At 32.7% G+C, this 22,732-nt stretch overlaps 2 protein-coding genes across 3 annotated transcripts; one reads left to right on the forward strand and one right to left on the reverse strand.

Annotated features, from left to right (window-relative positions):
* Positions 1-1,196: 1,196 nt before the first annotated feature.
* LOC109805317 (Peptidase S41 family protein) lies at positions 1,197-10,117 on the forward strand. Its single transcript, XM_020367355.3, has 13 exons — positions 1,197-1,362; positions 1,594-1,927; positions 2,264-2,413; positions 4,070-4,152; positions 4,305-4,513; positions 4,918-4,986; positions 5,711-5,829; positions 6,879-6,954; positions 7,026-7,067; positions 8,500-8,608; positions 9,512-9,609; positions 9,694-9,787; positions 9,853-10,117. The coding sequence occupies exons 1-13, from the start codon at positions 1,276-1,278 to the stop codon at positions 9,976-9,978; spliced, it is 1,596 nt and encodes a 531-aa protein (XP_020222944.1). The 5' UTR covers positions 1,197-1,275; the 3' UTR covers positions 9,979-10,117.
* A 3,562-nt stretch (positions 10,118-13,679) lies between these two features.
* On the reverse strand, positions 13,680-21,820 carry PABN1 (polyadenylate-binding protein 1). 2 transcript variants are annotated; one of them, XM_020367087.3, is made up of 6 exons: positions 21,628-21,820; positions 21,440-21,542; positions 21,288-21,358; positions 15,425-15,616; positions 15,214-15,332; positions 13,680-14,127 (listed from the first exon to the last, which is right to left on the reverse strand). In XM_020367087.3, the coding sequence occupies exons 1-6, from the start codon at positions 21,742-21,744 to the stop codon at positions 14,082-14,084; spliced, it is 648 nt and encodes a 215-aa protein (XP_020222676.1). In that variant the 5' UTR covers positions 21,745-21,820; the 3' UTR covers positions 13,680-14,081. The 2 variants fall into 2 exon arrangements, with proteins under 2 accessions (XP_020222676.1, XP_082916033.1); XM_083059907.1 differs by lacking the exon at positions 21,628-21,820 and having other exon boundaries at positions 21,293-21,358; positions 21,440-21,506.
* Between the last annotated feature and the right edge of the window lie 912 nt (positions 21,821-22,732).

The following is a 22,732-nucleotide window of genomic DNA, read 5'->3' on the forward strand; positions in this document are numbered from 1 at the left end:
TTTGTTGTTTTGTATACATTATAATTAGGAATTAAAATACATATGAATATATGTCTATTGATAATATAATATTATTTTCTACGTTCCTTTATATGATAGATATATAACGCTAATATGATGTATAGGACTCTTTCAATTGCTTTACAAAAATTCAAGTTTTAAGTTAATTTAGTTACTAATGTAAACAATTTATATATTAGTTGATGATTACTTAAAACTATTAAGTTTTTTCTTATTTTTTTATTTAATTAATTAATACATGTCTATTTAAAGATATTTTCGTAAGAGAAGTAAATTAACACACTAAACAATTTAGATGGAATCTTATAAAAGAAATCAACACAAACTTCTTAAAATTTTCTTATAAAAAAGACTTAAAGTAGTATATTAATAATATAAAGCTTAATAACTGTTTTAACAAAGTTAATACTTTAATCTCTTCTCTTTTTCTTTTCTACTTGGTTTTGTATTTTTTTTTATACTTTAATTTTTTATCCTATTGTTGTTGTTTGACTGTATTATAAGTTATTGTTTATTATTCATGGTAAAAAATAGTCACAATCAATAAAAGTTATCACAATTGAAAAAAAAAATCACAATCAACCTAGAAAAAAGAGATAGATCAAGTTAAAAAAAATCAAAATTAAAAAATCCCTACTAAAAAAAGTTAAAGGATTAATTTTACTTGGTCATTTTAATTTATTTATTTTAATCGGTCTTAAAAAGATTGAAGTTAACAAAATTGTACAGTTATTGTGAAATACAAGGATGAAATAAACATAATAATTGTGTGATACTTATTTTTAAAATTACTATATTTTATTATATACTTTAATGAATAAAGGTAAGCAATTCAAAATGTTGCTTCGGACATGAATGATCAATATTCTTTAAAGAGTTGTTTTTTTTTTCAGTATAAACTTCATGTTACTTTTATAGAATAAAATTTGCTCTAAATCGATAAAAAAATAAAAAAAATTATTGCGAGTAATATTTTTTAAAATATTCAAAACAATTATACAACCATATTTTAAACTAAAAATAATTTGTGAAAATGATAATTAAATAGCTGGATGTGACTAAATAAGAAAATTTATTACAATTTTTTTTATTATATTTATATCTACGATTCTTCGACACAAAACGGAAAACAGTGAGAAGAAATAAGAATTTTTTCTTAATGTTATTTAAATTTTATTTGAAAATGAACGATAATGTAAAGGAAAAAAAGTGAAGGGTTGAGGCGGAGGTGGGTCACCCTTCTTTCTGGCTTCCATGGAGGTCGCTGCAAGCTCTGTGAATTCTTCTTTTTCTCTTCGTTGCACTCTCAATGCCCCTTTTCATACCATTTCCACTCCAAAGGTTGTTCCTTTATATTCCCATCACTTTCACCACTTCTTCTAATCCATTTTCCCGTTTCATCCTCACCTTCTGTTTGGTTCCCAAGAAAAAAAAATGGATTTTTGAACGCTGCCCTTTATTTGTTTATCTTTGTAATAGGCCAATTTAGTGACAGATGATCAATGAGAAGGGCATGAATATTTTGATTTGAGTGATGAGTATTCAGTCAATTGTGTTCTGTACAATTTGCAGGTGTCACAATGGAAGTGTTTTTCGTTAAGGGTAATAGAATCTCGGTTTCCATTGGCACATGGAAGGAAGAAAGGTGTTGGTTCTAGAAATAGGGGTTATGGAAAAGAATTTTCAAATGGGGTGGTGTCACGGATAAGCAGCATATGCTATCCTCAGTGTGGCTATTTTCCATCAAGTTGGGGTTTCATTGCCAAAAGGAGGAAATGTAACAGTCTTCTAAGACTTAAGGATTGTTCAGAAAACATAAGACAACATGCTTCTGTGCTGTTTGTGCGGCTGGTTACTGGAGTGATGTTGGTCATGTCTGTTTCTTTGGCCTCTAGTGAACCATCTTGTGAGTGATTTTGATATGTAAAATCTATACAGCTATAGTTAAACTTCAAAATGTAGCTGAATAGTGAATTTGTTAGAATTTTTATAATGCACGGCTTGTTTTTCATAAACACTTTTAAAAAAGAAAAATTAAATGTGTTCTTCCATAAGCTAAAATTAGTTTGTGCATAGTTAATTTGTAAAAACTCTCTCGTATTAACATAATCTTATTAACTCATACATAAGCTAATTTCAACTTATGTTTATTTCAATTTTTCTTATTTCTCTCTCGCATTGAGATAAGCTTATTCAAACAAATTTTCTCTTAATCTTGTCTTTTAATTTTTTTTCCTTCTAGGGGCCCTGTCTGAGGAGAATCTCCTCTTTCTGGAGGCATGGAGAACAATTGATCGGGCATACATTGATAAAAGTTTTAATGGACAGAGTTGGTTTAGGTATAGGGAAGATGCACTCCGCAATGAACCAATGAACAATCGAGAAGAGACATGTATAGCTTTAATTCTCAACCTTTTATTATTGTTTCTTTTTCAACTTGCTGCACAAAGACAACATGCTAAGAGGGTAAATTGTCTATGTTGTCAACATATCGGTCGTGCTAGTCTTTTAGCTTTTGAGGAGTGGAATCAAATTATTGTTTCTTCATTGAATAGCTTTATGCCTAATTGATAAAAAGTAAAAAGGTTGAATTGAACTTGGACAAATTTTTAGCTGAGAATGAAAATTTGATGGAAAATATGTTAAAAGCTGAAAGAAACTATATTTATCCAGAAATACCACATGATGTTATTCCGAATGCTAGCACTTGATATTTGATGATTTAACCTCCAACTCTTAAAGCAAACTGCTCTGAATTAGTTTTGGTTCAGATAGCTTCATGATTATCACAATCTTTTTCTAGATTTTGGGTTGTGAAGATAAGTAGATCCAATTTGATTAGGGTCAGTTTGGATAAACTTACCACTAAACATTTATAAGAGAAGAAAATAAGAAAATTTAATAAATCAAAGTTCTCTAATAAGTTGAAATTAACTTGTGTGTATTACTTTTTTTAGAAACACTCTCATTAACTTCTCCACAAACTTATAGGACAAATTTAATTCAGTTTACATCCCTATTTTTTTTTTCCTCTTACAAGTGCTTATGGATAAGTTTATTTAAACTGGACCTGTAATAGAGTAATTAATCCTTATATGATTGCAGCACATAAGCAAGCTTTAATCTTTTCTATTCTGCTATGAAATGTTCAGAGATTTATATTTCTGTTATGATGAATTTCAAGACAATCATATTTTATAAATGGTGAAAATTATAGATAGATAGTGCTTCCCAGTTTGTTAAGTAAAACATAATGAGGGATGTGTTGGCTATGCCCCTGGCTATTCAAATTATCATAGAAAACTTGCATTTAACATGGTTATTGAGTACATTCATCCAGAACTTTGTTCAGATTCCTGTTTTTCTCTCCTCTGGTAATGTGTACCTATGATGTGTCTATCTGTTTTCTCCCAAATGTTGTAATTCCCACATTACTAAATTCTGTAAACTGTATTCATTGGTGCCTTCAAAATAGGTTTGTAACACTAACGTGTACACATGTCTCCACAAACCAACAGAAAGATGGTAGAATGCTTGACTATGGATTCCAATAAATGGTTCTCTGGACACAATGATGAGAAGCAATATCACTAATACTATTGAATATTGAGAACTATAAGAGGATAAGCCATGTACATTTGAACTATGATAAACCACTTATATTTCATCTATGTTATGCAATATGCATGTCAAAAAAATCTGAGAATAACTCTGATGGAATGAATATTGCTTTTATTGTAAGAAATTTAAACTTCATACTTTTAAATTTGAAGTATCAAACTGTAGTGAATAATGACTAAAATGACTTACTGACCAGGCTACCTTGTCCCAATGGATAAAGATAATTGAGGGAGTTTATTTTTTATTTTTTTTTAACCATCCCAATGTTGATTGCTATCTTCTATAAATGAAGGTTCTACACTGTTTTATGATAAGTCATACATGATTTTGACATAAACTTAAACTTAAATTTAGTTGGATTGTATTATCCATGTAGTCAAAACTTTGCCGGTTTATCTTAAACTGTTGTTGCCATATTTGCGCACAGATATGGCAATAAGAAAAATGCTTGCCACATTGGATGATCCGTTCACTAGATTTTTGGAGCCTGAAAAGTTCAGAAGTTTGAGGGTACAATTTTTTCTCATTCTAAGTTTTCCCTTGACTTATTTATTTTACACATTGTCCTGGCTGCATATCAGATAATGCCTTTTGTCCAATCTAGCAGAATATATGTTTCCCTATACTTTAATCCCAATAACTATTTTTTTTGTTGAAGGCAGTCTGGAACTCAAGGCGCCCTAACTGGAGTGGGGTTATCAATAGGCTACCCTACTAAAACTGACATGCAACCTGGTGAACTTGTTGTCATATCAGCTTCTCCCGGAGGTCCTGCATATAGAGCTGGTGTTTTGTCTGGAGATGTTATCCTGGCGATTGATGATACAAGCACGGAAAACATGGGGCTATATGATGCAGCTGAACGCCTACAGTGGGTGTTTTCTCCTACATTCAACTTGTGCTTTCAAATAAACATTTCTTCCACAAATGGAGAAAATAAAAATATTAAAGAACACATTGTTAATATTGTGCAAAAGACCAAGGAATAGGATTGCATTTACTTCTTGAAATTTTCCCAACTAGTAAGAAGTGTAGTACCGCATTGATATAAATATTGTAGTATTGGATTCTGTTTCTTTATCTGCTATCTGCTTAAAGTCTTACAAGCTTGTCTCTTATTTAATATCTCTGTCTTGGTATTGTTACTGTAATATGAGTGTCAATGGTAAGATTTTAGTTGCTTGAGGCTTATCCATTTAAAAGAATGAACTTTCACTAGTTGCCTTGAACTTATATATTTGATTGCCTGACCAGACCTTTTAAAATTAATTGCAGGGGACCTGAAGGAAGCTCTGTAGCCTTGACAATTCGTAGTGGTTTGGACATAAAACACCTAGCATTGACGTAAGTTAGTTTACTTTCCAAATGGAAATAAATTTGAAGCTTAGGCCTTTGGGAGTATATTTTGTTTCTTGGAATGATTCAAAAAACTTGGTAGTTTGATAATGCTATGTTTAGCCACATTTATATAGTTAAGTCTTTTTGTTACTATTGGAAAAAACCCAAGTCCCACATCGACTAGAGATTAGACAATTGAATAGTATATAAGTGGAAAGCAACCCTTACCTTACAAGCCGGTTTTGTAAGGTTGAGTTAGGCTTAAATCCACTATTCTAACATGGTATCAGAGCCATTTAGATCCACTTTAAAAATGGGTCACCCATCATTGATGCATGTCTTATAGGCATGAGGGGGTGTATTGGGAAAAACCCAAGTCCCGCCTATCCTAGATTATTAAAAAGGGTCACCCACCATTTATCTACGTACCAAGCCCAATAGTGCTGGACGTGAGGGGGGTGTATTGGAAAAAACCCAAGTCCCACATCGACTAGAGATTAGACAATTGAATAGTATATAAGTGGAAAGCAACCCTCACCTTACAAGCCGGTTTTGTAGGGTTGAGAGGCTTAATCCACTATTCTAACAGTTACCATTGTTAACCGCCTAAATTTGGCTGTTTTTGTTGTAGTTATCGTACCTGGTAGGCTTAAATAATGTTTGTTCTTTCTTCCAGAATTATTATATTATTCCTGATTAAAAACTAAAAACATGCGTTTCTGCATATCAGGCGAGAGAAAGTTTTACTGAATCCAGTGAAGTCAAGACTGTGCAAGCTACCTTCTTCAGGAAATGATTCCCCAACAATTGGTTATATCAAACTAACAACTTTCAACCAAAAGGCATCCAGTAAGTAGTAATTGGTGGGTTAAGCATGATTTTTCTTAATTGTGGCCTCTTTAGAGCACCTTCATTTTGAAGTGTGATGGGATGGTGTTTAGTCACACATTGACGAGAAATATAACATAAATAAAATCTTATAAAGTTTGTGAAGTCCTTACAAGCTAGTTTTGTGGGGTGGTGTTAGGCCAAACCCAAATTCTAAAAATCTTAACGAATCTTAAATTGATTTAGACCAAAAAGCTTTTTGAACTATTATAGATTGAGATGTGATGGATGATGATGTTTGAGTTTAATCAATAATTTAATTAAATTTTTTCGTCAATTCTTGATGGTAATCGGTATCAATTCCAAAAGCATGTCACATTTAAATAGTAGTCATGTGTCATAGTTGTGTTTAATATGTATCCACGTGGAACACTACATTGATACTTCAAATTCTTATAGATGCATTTTTGTAAAAAAAAAATACCTTTAGTTTTAAACTTTACTGCCAATATAAATTAAAATACTACAATAATTAGTTACATTTTACCATTTCATTTAAAAACATGAGTTCTCTTTTTGATTTAAGATTTTAATTTTATGCTAATTTTAGATTAATTTGACACTTTGTAATATACTTCAGCATTGTCCTACACTTTTTAAAATTTGGGGTATCCCCATTTTTGTGTCTGTGTTTTATGATATTTGTACTCCATGTCGTATTTGTGCTTATTATTTATTTTTTCTCTATAAAATTTACACTCTTCCTGATCAAGAGGTTCATCTCTCGACTATGTTATTTCCTTAAACATAACATTCATTTCATTGACTCAAACTAGGTTAATATTCCAGTTTTCATATGTACTCGATATAACATAAATCATTTAACTTATTAAAAGGCACTGCTAAATATAAAAATGTATACTTAACTTTTTTATTTAGATTAATGACTTTCTTGAAAATATTGATACTTTTTGTGATTACGTTAATTGGTTCTTTGCTCTCTATGTTGATGATAAAAGTTTCTGCATTTCTTTTTCCCTTTCTTTGTGGTGGATGCGCTATCCTTGCAGGTGCTATCAAAGAAGCAATCAATACATTAAGGAGTGATAATGTTAATGCATTTGTTTTGGACCTTAGAGATAATAGGTGATTCAGCAATGAACATTTCCGATTATGTACTTTCAACCACTAGGTTTCTGATACTTAATTTGTTGCAGTGGTGGTCTTTTCCCAGAAGGAATTGAGATTGCCAAAATTTGGTATGATTATCATCTATTGACAATGTTACATCTTGTATTGTGTATAACATTTTGCCAGTGGCATTTGAAATTCTGCTTTGTGGTACATGATTAAAGTTATTCCATATCTATAATAAGGCCACTTCAATATTCTTAAATTCTGCTTTGTGATACAGTGGCATTTGGCTAATCTGTCCTGTTGTTCCTTTCTTCTTGCTTGCACATGTATGGTTCATGTCTTCCCCTGTTTGGCTTACAAATCACATTCCACAAACAAACACCAAAGAATGGAGCCGTTGATTAGTGACATATAACGTAGCCAAGTGTTTGAAAAAGATAGATTAATCAAATACTACACACGAACTGGAAATTGATTTGCGATCAAAATCCTAGATTCATATGTTATTCATCCCGAGAAACACGCAAACAAGAAAGATATCGGAAGTGGTGAACGCTTCACGCAAACCTCTCAAATCGTCTCTTTCTCCCCTTTTCGAAAAGCCCAAAACCAGACACCGATTGGAGAAGTTTCTTCATAGTGAGTCCTGTATTAAAAATCATTGCTTGCTGTTGGTGCCCTTCTGGGTTGGGTTGGTTTAACAATAGTAGAGAGAGAAAGAGTTTTGAAGAAGATAGAGAGACACACTGAGAAGGGGGTCCTACTGCTTAATTTTTGAGGGGCATCAACAGTCACTGTCAATGATTTTTACTTGGGTTGGGTGGTGCTGTTTCTCTCACTCTCAAATGACCCATCCAATCAGTATCAGTATCACACTCTTTTCTTGCTCACCAATTTGATCAATAAACCAAAACTCCTCTCTCTCTCTCTCTCTAGGAGCATTTCAAATTAGTCATTGAGGGTGGCTCAAAAGCTTTGCCTCTGGTCAAAAGGGACAAGTGGATCTCACTCATATGAAGAGACTTTCAACTGTGAGTCTGTGTTTGGTTATTGCTTTTTATTCCCTCTACCTTTCCCCTTGAGAGGTCTCAATCCAATGTTACTTTTTGGTTTCCACTGTCAAGCTTAGCAGTGGGTTGAGTAGTAGGATTGTAAGATCTAAGAGCAAATTTTTTACACAGATCAAGAACAGCATTCATGGATTCTACTCTGTCTACCTTAGTGTAATTTAATTTGTGTTACTTGCTAGCACTCATGCTTGAAGAGGTGGTCAATGAAAACTGATTGGCCTTTGGTTTTCTACTTTTTCTGTTGCTTTTCCTTGTAGCTTAAAATATCTTCAATATTCTTATCTATTATAAATCAGAAATGTTCTATAGCCATATTATCAGAAACACCTTATAACATTTGAAATTATATTGTATTACTAAACTGGGTTGTGAAATTCTTTCAATAATCAACCATGGAAAAGACTATTTCTGTATTATCTAAAGATTTTCTTTTACCTGATTAACTTATTTCCAGCTTTAAGTTCTAATAGTTATTTTCGACCAGGTTGGACAAAGGGGTGATTGTGTATATTTGTGATAGTCGCGGCGTCCGAGATATACTTGATACAGATGGAAGTAGCGCTCTAGCAACTTCAGAACCTTTGGCTGTACTGGTATATTTTGCTTTCTTTTGCATCAGTATCACGTAAAGAGTTGGCCCAAATGCTAGTAGGTAAATATGGTGGTTTTCGTGGGCAAGTTTCTTTAACAAGATTTTTCAGGCCATGCAAGTATTGAGGGCTAGTTGTGTAGGGCATGAGAGGGAGCTTTCAAGAGAGTCGTGTAGCATTGAAGAGAGATGCGTAGATAGTAATTACTAATTAGTTGTGGAGCATGGGGTGTTTGAGAGTTCAATTGACTCTTATCCTGTAATCCCATTTTGATATCCTAGTTAAAATATTCTCTCATGTCATTTGTGGTTCATAGGCAATTTTTCAAAACATTTTAATATTTTTTTTTATTTGTTTTAAAGTGATTTGCACAACATCTAGAACTCTATATTATTAACAATATGCGTCTTCATTTCGCAATAAGTTTAAAGGTTCCTACTTGTTTCATAATTATTTAGGAACTTGTGATGTAATTGTATGTGCATTTTATAAATTGAGAGTGCTTGTTGGCAGAACTTAATGTACTTGTTTAAGGATCTTATTGCTGTTTAGAAATGAATGAGATTGAGCTAATTGGGAATTTTATAATTTAAGAACGCAAGTTGCGGTTCAAATATGTGGATAATGAGTCATTGTTAGGATGATTTGTAGACTACGTGGTAATGTGTGGATTTTTAGTCATTGAACTATTTAGTGGTGGTGATCTACCAGATTCAGATAGGTCCATAATGTAATTGTGAAGATGGGAAAGTTGGGGGGTGGGGTGGGGGTAAATTTAGTACACCTATTAAATAATTGTTTATGTACCTATTATGCTGTGTTAATAGTTCTGTCCTTCTTCCAATTTGTCATTCACTCATTTATATAGTAAAAAGTGAGTAATTAAACATGTTGAGCATGTATCAGGTAAACAAGGGAACTGCAAGTGCAAGCGAAATATTAGCTGGTGCATTGAAAGATAATAAACGGGCCATATTGTTTGGAGAGCCAACATTTGGAAAAGGGTAGTTACTTACTTTTGGTTCAGTTCATAACCAAAAAACTAAAATTCGTGTCATTTTCCTAATATGAGAGATACACACATGCAGGAAGATCCAATCAGTTTTTCAGCTCTCAGATGGCTCTGGATTAGTTGTTACAGTTGCTCGCTATGAGACACCGGCACATACAGATATTAACAAGGTTTATTTTTTATTCTCTACCTCCCAAACAGGTTTCTCCCACTAATTTCCTGCATTTGTGTGTAGGTTGGTGTCATTCCTGACCATCCTCTGCCAACATCATTTCCTAAGGATGAGGATGCATTATGCAATTGCTTTCAGGATCCTGCATCTTCTTGTTATGTCAATAGGGTCCAGCTATTTTCAAAATGATGGTTTTTGGGGGTTGTTGTACATTAATTCTTTGTGAAATATTTCAATTCTTTAACAGAGCATATGTTTTGGGGCCTTATTGAGCAAAGTAACATTGTTGCCAAAAGTATCTGAACGTATATGAAAAATTGAAAACCAATGACTAGAGATTTTTGTTCTTGAAAATCAGCTGAACAAGGGAAAGAAAACCAAAACGAATGTATGTGGCTGGGTCCTGAATTAGAATTGTTCACAATGTGACATGTCTGTGATTATCAATAACTACATCTGAATTCCCCCTTGGTCTTTTAACTCACTATAAATTGAAGTAAAATATAAATACTTGGCTTAGATATTAAGCTTGAAATAACGGCAAGGAATGTTAGACCGTGTTGAATACCAAGTGTTTGTTTGTTTCCACGTAACAGAAAAACACATCCAAAGCAACTATTTTTCAATTCCAGCAAAATGGAGTCAGCATCATTTTACAAACAGGTTCCAAATCGGTTGTAAAGGATCATTGTGACATACTAGCATGTAATGTAAAATGAATTGAAACTGAATATTCACTATCTGTACCAGAAGCCCAGAACATATTGTGGGCCATATTTGCTATTTGTGTTTTTTTGTTTGTTCTTCTAAGAGATTTTACGCAGTCACGTTATATGGCATTGTGACCAAGATTTTAAGGATACCATATCCCAAAAGATTACGCATGAAAAATAGTTTTTCTTAACAAACAATGCTAAGTGTTGCATTTGGATCAAATAACATCAAGTATGAGCACTCCAAGAACCCATTATATATATATATATATATATATATATAAATTAACTATTTATGTGAAAATTACAGTGTTATTAGTTTATTCCTTGGTATTACGAGAAATTTCAATATTTTTTTAATAAAAAATAGAAATGCTATTGTATCATATAGAAAGTGATCTTAACTAGGTTAGTATCATAGTTTGTATTAATCTTTTGCAATTTTTTTTTAAGTATTATTAAGAAAAGATAAAAGAATACAAGAGAAGTTGGGAGTCGTCCCAAACCCACTTAAGAGAATCTATAATGCGACAAGTCACAATTATCACAACTGAAACTATGTATTATACAAATAGGTACATAATCTCACCAATGATATCCAATATTTCTAATACCAAAATTCACATACTATCAACACATGAACTTCCTTCTCTATATAAGTGAGAGAATCAAAATATGATCTTTCTGATAAATTCCAAAGTATAAATTCATTTATTTCTCAAAGTCCAAGGTACCAAAGAGTGATCATAAAAATACTTGATTGTTAAAAGTGAGTTTGTCTCAAATCGAAAAACATTTCATCCTTTAGCGGCTAGTAACTCTAGAGCATGTGTGATGGCCAATATTTGTGCTTCAAAAGCAGAATTAACATTCAAAGATTTAGCAAAACACCCAACTAAATTTACATTATAATCTCTAAATATAACAATACAAGAAGAAAGGACTCCATGCTCTACATATGCCTCATCAGTATTTCCTTTAATCCAACCCTTAGGAAGAGGAATCCAGTCACCTACATGACTTTCTTTGGTTTCCTTGGTTTGTAGGAAACACAGAATGCTTTAAGAACTTTTAATTAAGATATTGTATATTGCATATTACTTGATGCAATAAAACCAAAATTATTTACAGTAGAGAAAATTATATTTTTAAAATGTTGATAAGCCAAAAAAGTATTTTCAAACTTGATTTAATTTCTGCTATTCCAGATTTCTGTGATAATATAAGTAATAGCAACAATCAGTTTAGTACTAGCAAGATTCCTCCAAGTTTTATTTGATAATATAAATAAAATATATGTAGCTGTGAAAGATTGATTAGTTATTGCAGCTAACAAATTCCATAATTGGCCTACAAATGGATAAAAGAAAAACAAGTGATCTACAGTTTCATACGCATTATAACAGTGTGGACATTGAAGTAATTATGACTCCCTTTTTTATTAACATGTCCCTAGTTGGTATTCTTTTATGAAGTAATCTCCATGTGATGATAAAAGTATTTGAAGGAGGAATGACTTTGTTCCAAATATGTTTGCCCCATTTAACCTTGGACTGTGGCTTTCTAGCAAAGGAATAGGCATTCTTATAGGTCATGTTCTCAATAAAAGTGTGTTTTCACCTAAGACAATCTTTTTTATCAGTTATAGGAATGTGAATCTATTTTAAAAGATTACCAATTTGACTTTGTATTCATGCATGAATTCTCGAACCATCATTATATATGAAATTTGATACCCTAGATTTAAAATTTGTAGCCACATCTTTGTTGATGCTAAGAATATCATCAATTGGAATGGAAAGTCGATTATCTAGCTAGAAAATAATCTCTTAGCCATTACCAATTTGTTAGATAATATTTTTTTTAACTTAAGGAATAAATATGTTTAATACTAGTTCAAATTAATAATTTAAGTACTTTTTTTTAGTAAATTTAAGTTATCTTTTAATATAGAATTCGATATTATTCTCTCAAAATATTGAGACCTATTCAAGATATTCATCTTTTTCAATAAATTTTCTTCCATTTATGATAAAATAAAATAATAATAAAAAAAAAAAAAAAATCTTCCACTCATGCGTGTCTCTAAATTGTTAGTTTAGATATTCAAATATCGACTTTTAACTTTTGAGCATTGCTTTGTTTTAGGTGTGACTTGCATTTTAGTGATGTACTTCAACATTAGTAAATTATATACGTTACAAATCATCCGGTGTTCTGTTATTTTATGCACTAAATGCAAAACAATATTCTTGTTCTATTTTGTTTTCATATTTTATTCCTCACAATATGACATCATGCTAACTAGTAAAAAACAAGTGTTTCGTACCTCAGCGTAATAACAAAAGAAGAAGGAAAAAAAAAATTGTTCCAACCAATCTCATTTCCTCCCGTAACTTCTTTTGATTGCTTCCAATTTTTTTTAGAGAAAAATATGAAATAAAGTAATAAAAAATTACAAAATATTTAATGGTTTATAATAAGTACATGAATAATTAGAAAACTTATTAAGATAAAAATATTATAAAAAATGTGTATGTCAGTTATATCATTTTCATATATTATTATAGATCAATAAGTGTCCTTAATTTCAATAACAAAAACTTAGAATTGTCAGGTATTTAGTAGATAATTACTAATAATCAGCTAAAAATACAAGGCATGGATTACAAAATAAGGGCTTAACTTCTTTAATATATATTTTATTGTGTTCCTCAGTTATTTTTTTGGAAGTGTAATTGTATAACTCGTTAATTTATACTGTTAAACTTTCAAAATATATAATGTCTACATCCCTACTATTATAATTTTATTGTTTTAATTTTTAAAAATTGCCACGCAACAGTCATTTAATCTCTAAAGCTTTCATACGACGGTTGTTATGTTTCTTAAAATTTTAAATATATAACTTAAATTAAGTGATAATTTCAAAAACTAAATGATATGCTTGTAATTTCAAGAATCAAATATTCCAATTCTAGAGATTAATTTGGTGTATTCATTGAAATTGGTACCATAACAAAAGAGACCAACACGACAACAATCTGACGCATTACAAGAAAACATTACACAGCCTATAAAAGTTCTCAAACAGAATAATCAGTTTCTTTTAATCCAAATTTCCCGAGTTGGGATATCATATGGCACGCAATAACAGTAAATAAATGCACTTGAAGCTAGCTTTAAGAACTGACTTTCGGTAGCATGTAACCAATTCCAACACTGTTAATATCAATTCTTTTAAAAGATCCAACATTACACTGAAATCTGAATAGTCTAATTTTGATGTTCAGACTAAGAAACTAATGAAAATTTTCCCTGCATAGTTGCCTCCATCACTGTATAAATAAATCTTGAGTGACAAGTGCTATGAACATTCAAGATATGGGTAACGAAGTGATCAAACTAGATTTGTCCGCATCATACATTCTACAGCGTTAACAGGCAAGGGCATCTAACTTCTGTGTAACGGAAGCTTTATGTTCTTGCTCCACCAACGAAAATTATTACAATGGCAAATTAACAACGCCTTGTCTCATCATAAATAAATGTGATCACCTATTAAACTGAGAATTTGCACTAGTATGGCCTGTATCGAGTAGGTCTTCTATACCTTGGAACCCTTCTGCATGTCAAAATGATTTAATCATAAGAATGTAAAGGGCGGGGAAGAAATAATTAGATTTTATCAGATCACAGAAAGAATGACAAATCAGAACAATCAAAAATTAGTTCTCTTCCATTGTCATCAGGTTAAATTTTTTTACACTGTCATGTTCATAACAAGTGAGAACTTTTCTTCTCACTTGTTATTACAAATGCATTCATATATGGATGACAAAAAATTATTTTTCTCATAATAAGTGAGAACAGATCTTTTATATTTAAGATCTAGAATAATATGCAAGCTTCTATGTTTCTCTTCGTATTTATTGGTAAGTGGGTAAGTAGCTAGTCCCCACTTGAGCAACCAATGGCATGACCCTGGCCACAAGGTGCTGTTGGAGGTATTAAAACTCTAGCACTGCAGGAAAGGTCACCTACATGGAACTTAAATCTATATGATTTTGAATAGGATGTACATCCTCTCGAGTTAGTGAGAAATATGACAATTTCATGTCATGAGAGAGAATCAGAAAACAATTGTAGTCCCAGAACTATTTGTGCAAGGCACGTCAATTTATTCTCTATAACATGACATTACCATGTTCTTTACCAATATGAGAGGATCATGATCCATTCAAATACAAACATTTTAAAAGGGTAACATTCAATCTATCTACTACCCAATAATAGAACACTTGCAAAGACTTACTAAAGTTTTAAAAACAAATTGGTATTAATTTCTTATTATGGCTGTGAATGTGTGCCCAAGAAAAATAAAAAGATTAGTAGCATTATGTTGTGCTGTTAGGTGGTCATGGTACTAATAGGGACGTATATGGTATATATTGAACATGAGGTTCCTCTAGCTTAGTAGCATATATGCTCACAAGGTTGTAAAGAAACAGATAACGAGACCTGTCATCAGATGTATTAATGACATACAAGCAGATCTTACTTTGAAATGTCAGACTATATGTAAAGCACCATTTCAATGAAAAAGCATTTTTATTTTCTAAGTCATCAAATTTCATGGTAAATACAGAGGAAAGTAACAACAAATCCATGGTAAATTTTTCATTTTCTCAGGTTTCTAATAATTGCTTACCCATAACCATATGGTGGAAAGAATGGGGCAGGCATGAAAGGCCTCCTAGATCGGAAACCAGTAGGTCTTCTTCCAAAATACTGCTTCATTCCAGGAACATTTGTACGCTTGGCAGACACCTGAAGGGAAAACCAGATGTTAAGTATGACCAAAGAAACAGGGAGTGACTAGTTCAATTTACACAGATAATCTGATAGTAAAGAATAAAGACCTTCAATTGTCGACCATGCAATTCTGATTCGTTCAACAGGAGGGCATTCTGAACAGCATCAACCTCAACAAACTCTACATAAGCAAACCCTTTAGGTTGACCAAATTTGTCTGTCAGTATTGTCACCCTGTTCACAGTTCCACAGGACTGAAAATGTTGTTGCACTTCTTCAGGAGTACATGCATAGTCAACCTGGAACATAATTTGGAAACCAATTTAATATATTACAATGCTCTGTAGAAGCTTTATAAGATTATAATTAAATTTAAAACATCCAACAGAAAAATTGAACATGCATTAGACATGTGACTGAAAGAGGCATTAGATCCTATCCAGTCAAGTCACCAAATACATTAATGTGGTCTTGCCGCAAACAGAAAAAGGATTAAACTTGAGACAGCATCAACATTCAGTCAGTATGCGGTTAATGTGGATAGTAGGGTCCAATTATAATTTATAGGATTTCCATAAAATTTGCAAATGATAAGTCTTGCAGTATTAAGAAGATGCATAAATTTGGTTTCTTTAGGTTTATCTAAGTATTTTAGTAAATCAGGATAATATGGATTTCGGCTGTAGTCACTATTCAGATTCGTTGCCAGGTTCTCATTCTGGTAATTAACCTGTGGATCTAGCAGCTCCCAGCTTTCATTTAATGGCTTCCAGATAGAAACTGAGTCCTATCAGGGTAACATACTTCACTAAATCAACAGAGAATAAGAAAAAAGTAATTTCAGCAGCTCTGAAGCTCAACGAAATACTATGTTCTACATAAAAAGAAAATATGCAAGGGAAAACTAAAGTGCTTTTTAATGAAATACTAAGTTTTGATCTTTAACAGAAGCACTTTCAATTTTCATATTCCCCAGCCCAAGAACAAAATATTCTAAAGAGGGATATAAATATGCTAAAGGACCAGAACTATCCGCAAGCCAAAATCCAATAGGTTTACTGCTCCAATAATTTTCTCCTTCTTCTCGAATCTAATAGTCCGCAACCTCTCAAGTCTCAAGTACAATATTAATAGCCCATTAGCCCTACTTTTGCAAAGCTTTATCAAAATAGCAGATAGCTAGATCACCACTATACTGAAGATAATGGAAAAGCATATATGAAATTTATATTACTCAATATAAATAGTAAAATAATACCCAAAATTAAATACATACCATCATTACTGATAAAAAAAATTATAGGCTAGACCATAGTAGTCAATAGCGGCCGGAGCGGCCGCTATCGCGGCGCTCCGGAGCGGAGCGGCCTCACCCCGCAACGTGGCTGCTGTCGCGTGGCGGATTTCTGTAGCGGCTGGAGCGGCCGCGTCGGAGGCGGAGCGGAGCGGCCCAAAACGCGGAATCGCGGCGCGATTTCAGACTTACCCTTCATTAAGGGTAAGTCAGTCTTTTCGATGGGCTTTTTTTGCCCTAATCATCCCTTTCCCTCTCGCGATTTCAGATCATCCAAACCAAACCCCTCCTCTCGTCTCTCCCTCTCATTGTTTCTTCTTCTCTGGCGAACGCGTGCAGCTCCAACGAACTCCGGCTCCGACGCTCCTCCATCGCCGACGCGCAGCTCCGACGCAGACGCGCCTCCAGGTCCGACGCAGGTCCAACGCAGCTCCGACGTGGCCGCAAGCTCCGTCTTCTATTCTCCTTCCTCCGACGCGCGTTTGTCTTCTATTCTACTGATTATGTCTTTTATGCATGCAACATATTTTTTTTAATTATTTATTAAATTATTTCAACTGATTTTTTTTTTAATTTCTGATTAAATTTAATTGAACAAATTTTATTTTTAAATTCTGATTAAATTTAATTCAACAAATTTTATTTTTAAATTCTGATTAAATTTAATTCAGCAAATTTAATTTTTAATTTCTAATTAAATTTAATTCAGAAAAATTTATTTTTAATTTCTGATTAAATTTAATTTAACAAATTTTATTTTTAATTTCTGATTAAATTTAATTCAACTAATTTTATTTTTAAAATTTTAACTTCTGATTAAATTTAATTCAGCAAATTTTATTTTTAATTTCTGATTAAATTTAATTCAGAAAATTTTATTTTTAATTTCTGATTAAATTTAATTCAGCTAATTTTATTTTTAATTTCTGATTAAATTTAATTCAGCAAATTTTATTTTTAATTTCTGATTAAATTTAATTTAGCTAATTTTATTTTTAATTTCTGATTCTATTATATTTTTATTAGGCTGTCTTTGTCTTTGATAATCGGTTTAATCATGAGCCAACCAATCTCTGCTGGAACTGAAACTAATCCCAATTCTGGTCCCATTCCCAGAACAGAAATGTTTAAGCCCATTGGTGACAATATTGATGTCTTTTGGAAGTGGAACAGCTTAAAAGACAAAAATAATAGGAAGAGTGTCACGTGTGATTTTTGTCTGAAAACATCTACTGGTGGAATTACTAGAGCAAAAAGACATCAACTTGGAATAAAAGGCGATGTAGGTGCTTGTAGAAAAATTCCTGAGGATCTAAAATTGGAAATGAAGGCTGCCTATGAGAGTAAAAAAATTGCCTCAGAAGTATATATGGAGTGCGTAGATGAAAATGAAGAGGAGGATGACATCCAAGCCATTGCTAGAATTAAGAGACCTTCATCTACATCAAGTGAAGCCACTTCTGTTTCCAAGAGGAGGATGACATCCAAGCCATTGCTAGTGGGAGTGATGAATTTGAGGGAGAGGAAGACTTTAATCTTGATGAGGAAGAAGATTAAACTATAATGTTTAATTTTTTACTTACTTAGAGCTTTAACACTTTGTTTTGGAGACATTTTATATTATGTATTGTTTGAGTACTATGAACTTTTAATTATTAAAAATGTTTAATGCATGAATTTAGAGTTATTTTTTTGTTTTTTTAGCTTTTATATATATATTATTAATTATTTAATATATATAAATTAATATTTAAATAGCGGTTATCCCGCTCCGCATCATCCCGCTATCCCAGTTTTAGGGTTGGCCGCTCCGCGCCGCTATCCGGGATTGACTACTATGGGCTAGACATAATCACCATCAACCAAACTAAAGGGATGATTAACAAGTCAATAGCAATGACAAATAGAGCTAAGCTGAGGTGCTCTTTTAGGAAGGTTGTGAATAAGAACTAAGAAGATGCCATGGCTGCACTAAAAAGGGGACAGATTTAATAATCAACAGCAAAAGAGACAGAACAGATGATGTGACTCACAGAAAAAGAGAAACTTAAGATGGAATCATGGAAGAAGTTGCAGCGAAAATAGAAAAGGGGCAAACACCTGTGTGTGAACTATGAAATATGAATAGAGTCTGGAAGACGGAGTAGACTTGACAAAGTTAAAGGTCTTCCAGAAAACAAACAAGAGCTGCCAAAAAAACATGCTGGCAGGCAAATGGAAAAGCAAAGGCTTTGCTGGAAAATGGGTTATTCTGTCAGACACGAGTGGTGCAAAGCCACAGAGCACCAACCTTCTTTCTGCGTCATTCTTTGAAGACTGAACAGCACCAACCAAGAGATGCCAAAAAACATGCTGGTGGGCAAATGGAAAAGCAAAGGCTTTGCTGGAAAATGGGTTATTCTGTCAGACACGAGTGGTGCAAAGCAACAGAGCACCAACCTTCTGCACCATTCTTTGAAGACTGAATAGTTTTGAGCCATTTGTGGAGCACCAACAAAGCAACAGAGAAAATGTAAGAAAATTCAAAAATTGCCATAGAAATCTGAAAGATGGTCAAACAAAAAGGTGGAAAACAGGGATTTAATGGTGTGTTATCCGTAGTGGCTGTGATGGCCAAAATTCAGGCAGTTATTGCTGCTCCAAAAAAAATGTGATCCATTTCATTCATGGCAAGGCCACACATCATGCCTCTAAACTATAGAACACTGTTAACTACTCTAGTAGGGTTATTGTCAGGTTTACCAAGTCTTCTGCACCTTGTTCTTTAGTTAGACTCCCTTTTTCTTTAATGTAAATAACTCAGATCACAGTGTTGTAGACTAATACACTTTTCTCTAAATTTTCTATAAAAAGTCAATGATCATAACCTAATTGTACCAATTATTTTGCTAGTTGATACAGCGCGGTTTAACTTATAAATTAGGTTCAGCATGATTGGAATTTTGACAAAACCAGTTTCATCAATTCAATTGGTCATTGGCATCAAAACCAATTAATCCAAATGACAAACATCGAACACCTATGCTTAAAAGTTAAACAGATGAGCCCTAATGCACCTGAGAGAACAAGCTTCTTTGTGGAATCGACCAAAGAACAGTGACCCTAATGTGCCATTGAACAGAGAACAGATGAGATGTGACGTAGATGAAGCAGCAAGTATATATTGGAAATTTAGAGGAAAGTGACTCGCACAATCAGTCTCCAACTTGCAAGCTTGAGCAAACCTACACGATCCCAGTTGAGTTAACTCAAGCTTACCAGAAAACAATTCTACATGTGGGATGGCCCAATTCGAGGGAGGGGGATCATGGACTCATCCAAATTTACCAGCTAACACTTGAATTTGACAACCATGATCATAGTGGTGCACTTTTACTGGAGACTGTTCAGAGAGAGAAAAGAAAGGTGCACGATGATTCCATGTCCTAATACACCGGGGTGCAAATACGATAAAGATACCAACGTAATAAATATGAAGACCATAAGTACCCTAATTATCATGATTACAAGATTATGGAAAGTCTATATACAAAGAATATATTTACATAATTTCTGAAAGCGACACTTAATATCCAGAAATGAATACCCTTTATTTGAGAAAAAAAAAAACCCAGCACAGCATGCAGTAACGGATCTCGCTTTTTAGACTAGTGTCTCTTTCCTTTATTTATTGAAATTATATCAAGCGCCAAGACCCTGGGAAGTTTTTTTAAAACTATAGGGAATCCCATTCCCTTAATATCCAGTCATATGGATATTCCTCCTGTGACTTTTGCCATATAGGTTAAAACTACCCCACAAGTCCCCTATCATTTGACAACAAGCTATAAATATTTATCAGCATTCGTGTTTTCCTATCGCGGTAAATCAACATGTGTCCTCGGTCCTCACCATACCCTTCATTTTGAGAGAAAAAAAAAAAAAAAAAAAAAAAAAACACACACACAGCATGTAGTAACGGATCTCGCTTTTTAGACTAGTGTCTCTTTCCTTTATTTATTGAAATTATATCAAGCGCCGAGACCCTGGGCAGTTTTTTAAAACTATAGGGAATCCCATTCCCTTAATATCCAGTCATGTGGATATTCCTCCTGTGACTTTTGCCATATAGGTTAAAACCACCCCACAAGTCCCCTATCATTTGACAACAAGCTATAAATATTTATCAGCATTCGTGTTTTCCTATCGCGGTAAATCAACATGTGTCCTCAGTCCTCACCATACCCCACAGATCCAAATTTCACAATTCTCCACCAATACGACAAATGTCAAAGAAAAAAAAAACTTCATCAACGATCTAAATCTTTGGCAACAAAGAAAGACTTCAAGCTATAGAAATATTTATCAGCACACTAGTTTTTCTACCGCAGGAACGTCTTTACAACTAAAGCAAAATTTATCTTCACCACACCACACAGATCTAAATTTCACATTCCTTCACCAAGAAGAAAAATGTCGAAAAAACTTTATCAACAAGGTAAATCCGTCAGCAACAAGGAAAGACCTTCCTAAAACCCTAAAACTCATCCAAAAGCTGCAGCCCAAAAAAACAGCAACTAGCAAGCATCATCATACAAAAAACGGCTAAATCAATCAACCAGTGCAGTGTGCCAAGTGATTAAAAAACAGCAAAGAATTAAAAAAGCGTAAGAACAATAAAGATAAGCAACCCTCACATTACCAACATAGATTGACCGAGAATCCACTTCCTCCTTTTCAGCTTGAGTTGCAGAAGTGCCAGAAGAATCTTAAAACAAAAACAATTACAGTTAATAAACAGAAGCAGCGCCAAATAACAAAGAGATCTGAACGAAACAAAGAAAGAAACCTTGAACAGCGCCCATCTCTTTCTCAACCTTGGCCTGCATTTCGCGGAGCGCGCTAGCTTCTTCCTCGATCTCCTTCAGCCTCTTCTTCATGTCCTCCAATTCCTAAGAATACAACGAAAGTGGCGTTACGAAGAGAGAAAGAAGAAAAAGTAGCGTAACCTAACCACAAACCCTAACCTAACCTAACCTTGCTTGTGTGATTGGGGGGAAGTTGCTCATCTTCTTGTTGCTCGGCGTCGGCGTCCATGTCAACCTCTTCGTCGGGAATGTCTGCACCGTACACTTCGTGCTCTTCTTGCTCCATTTCTCTTCTCTGTCAACAAAATTTTGTTTTCGTTTCTGCAACACCCTACCTCTCAATGTGATCTTATTCAAAAATATTCTATCCTATCGCCTTTTATAGGGATTCAATGAAAATAATTTCCTTTTATAAATTATCATAAGCCATTTATTTAAATAACACTTGGACATGGTTTTACTTTTAGTAGTGTGAACACACACAAATATTTTTTTATATTTTTGTTCTTTTAAAATAAAAATTGTAATATTTTTTTGTGATACTTTATTTTATTTTTAGCTTAATCTTTAAAAATATATTATTTTATTTTGATTTTATATTTATTTATTTTATTCTTAATCTCTTTAACTATCTCGGTCATTAATATTTCAATATTTCAATTTGGGTATGTTTAGATTAGTTGTTAATGTATTTCACACCTGAAATGAACATTCTTACTTTGTAAACATTTAAATGCAAAAGTAACATTTTTGTGTTATTAGGTTAAACAATTGTTCACGTTAAAAGAAACTGAATTTTAAACATGCACTCGATGTTAACCAAATAATATAAATTGATGTCCAAGTGTTTAAATATTATATGAACTATTTAAAAAATAAATAAATAAGGAAGTGAGTATATAACAAGGAAAAATATAATTAAACTTTTAAATGATAATACTATTGAGTTGACTTTATATTATTTTTTTAACATAATAATGTGATTTTAGTATTAGATAAAGAAGTCAAATTAAATAAATTATATTATAAAATCGTTAATTGTGTTAATTGTGATAAATTTTAATGTGAAAAAGATATGAAATAATCACAGGTAACAAGTTAATAATAAAAATATTATTTGATCTATTTTGTCTTGTAATTTACTGACAATATTTTAAATAGGAACTAATTTATATTCAGTTTGTATTATCATCAAGGCACGAAGAAAAAATATTATTAGAAATAGATAAAGAAATATTGCGCAAAAAAAAAAGTGTAAGTGCTTAGGGTTTGAG

The sequence above is a fragment of the Cajanus cajan genome, chromosome 7 (genome assembly GCF_000230855.2).
Source record: "Cajanus cajan strain Asha chromosome 7, NIPB_CcT2T_4, whole genome shotgun sequence".
Taxonomy (NCBI): domain Eukaryota; kingdom Viridiplantae; phylum Streptophyta; class Magnoliopsida; order Fabales; family Fabaceae; genus Cajanus; species Cajanus cajan.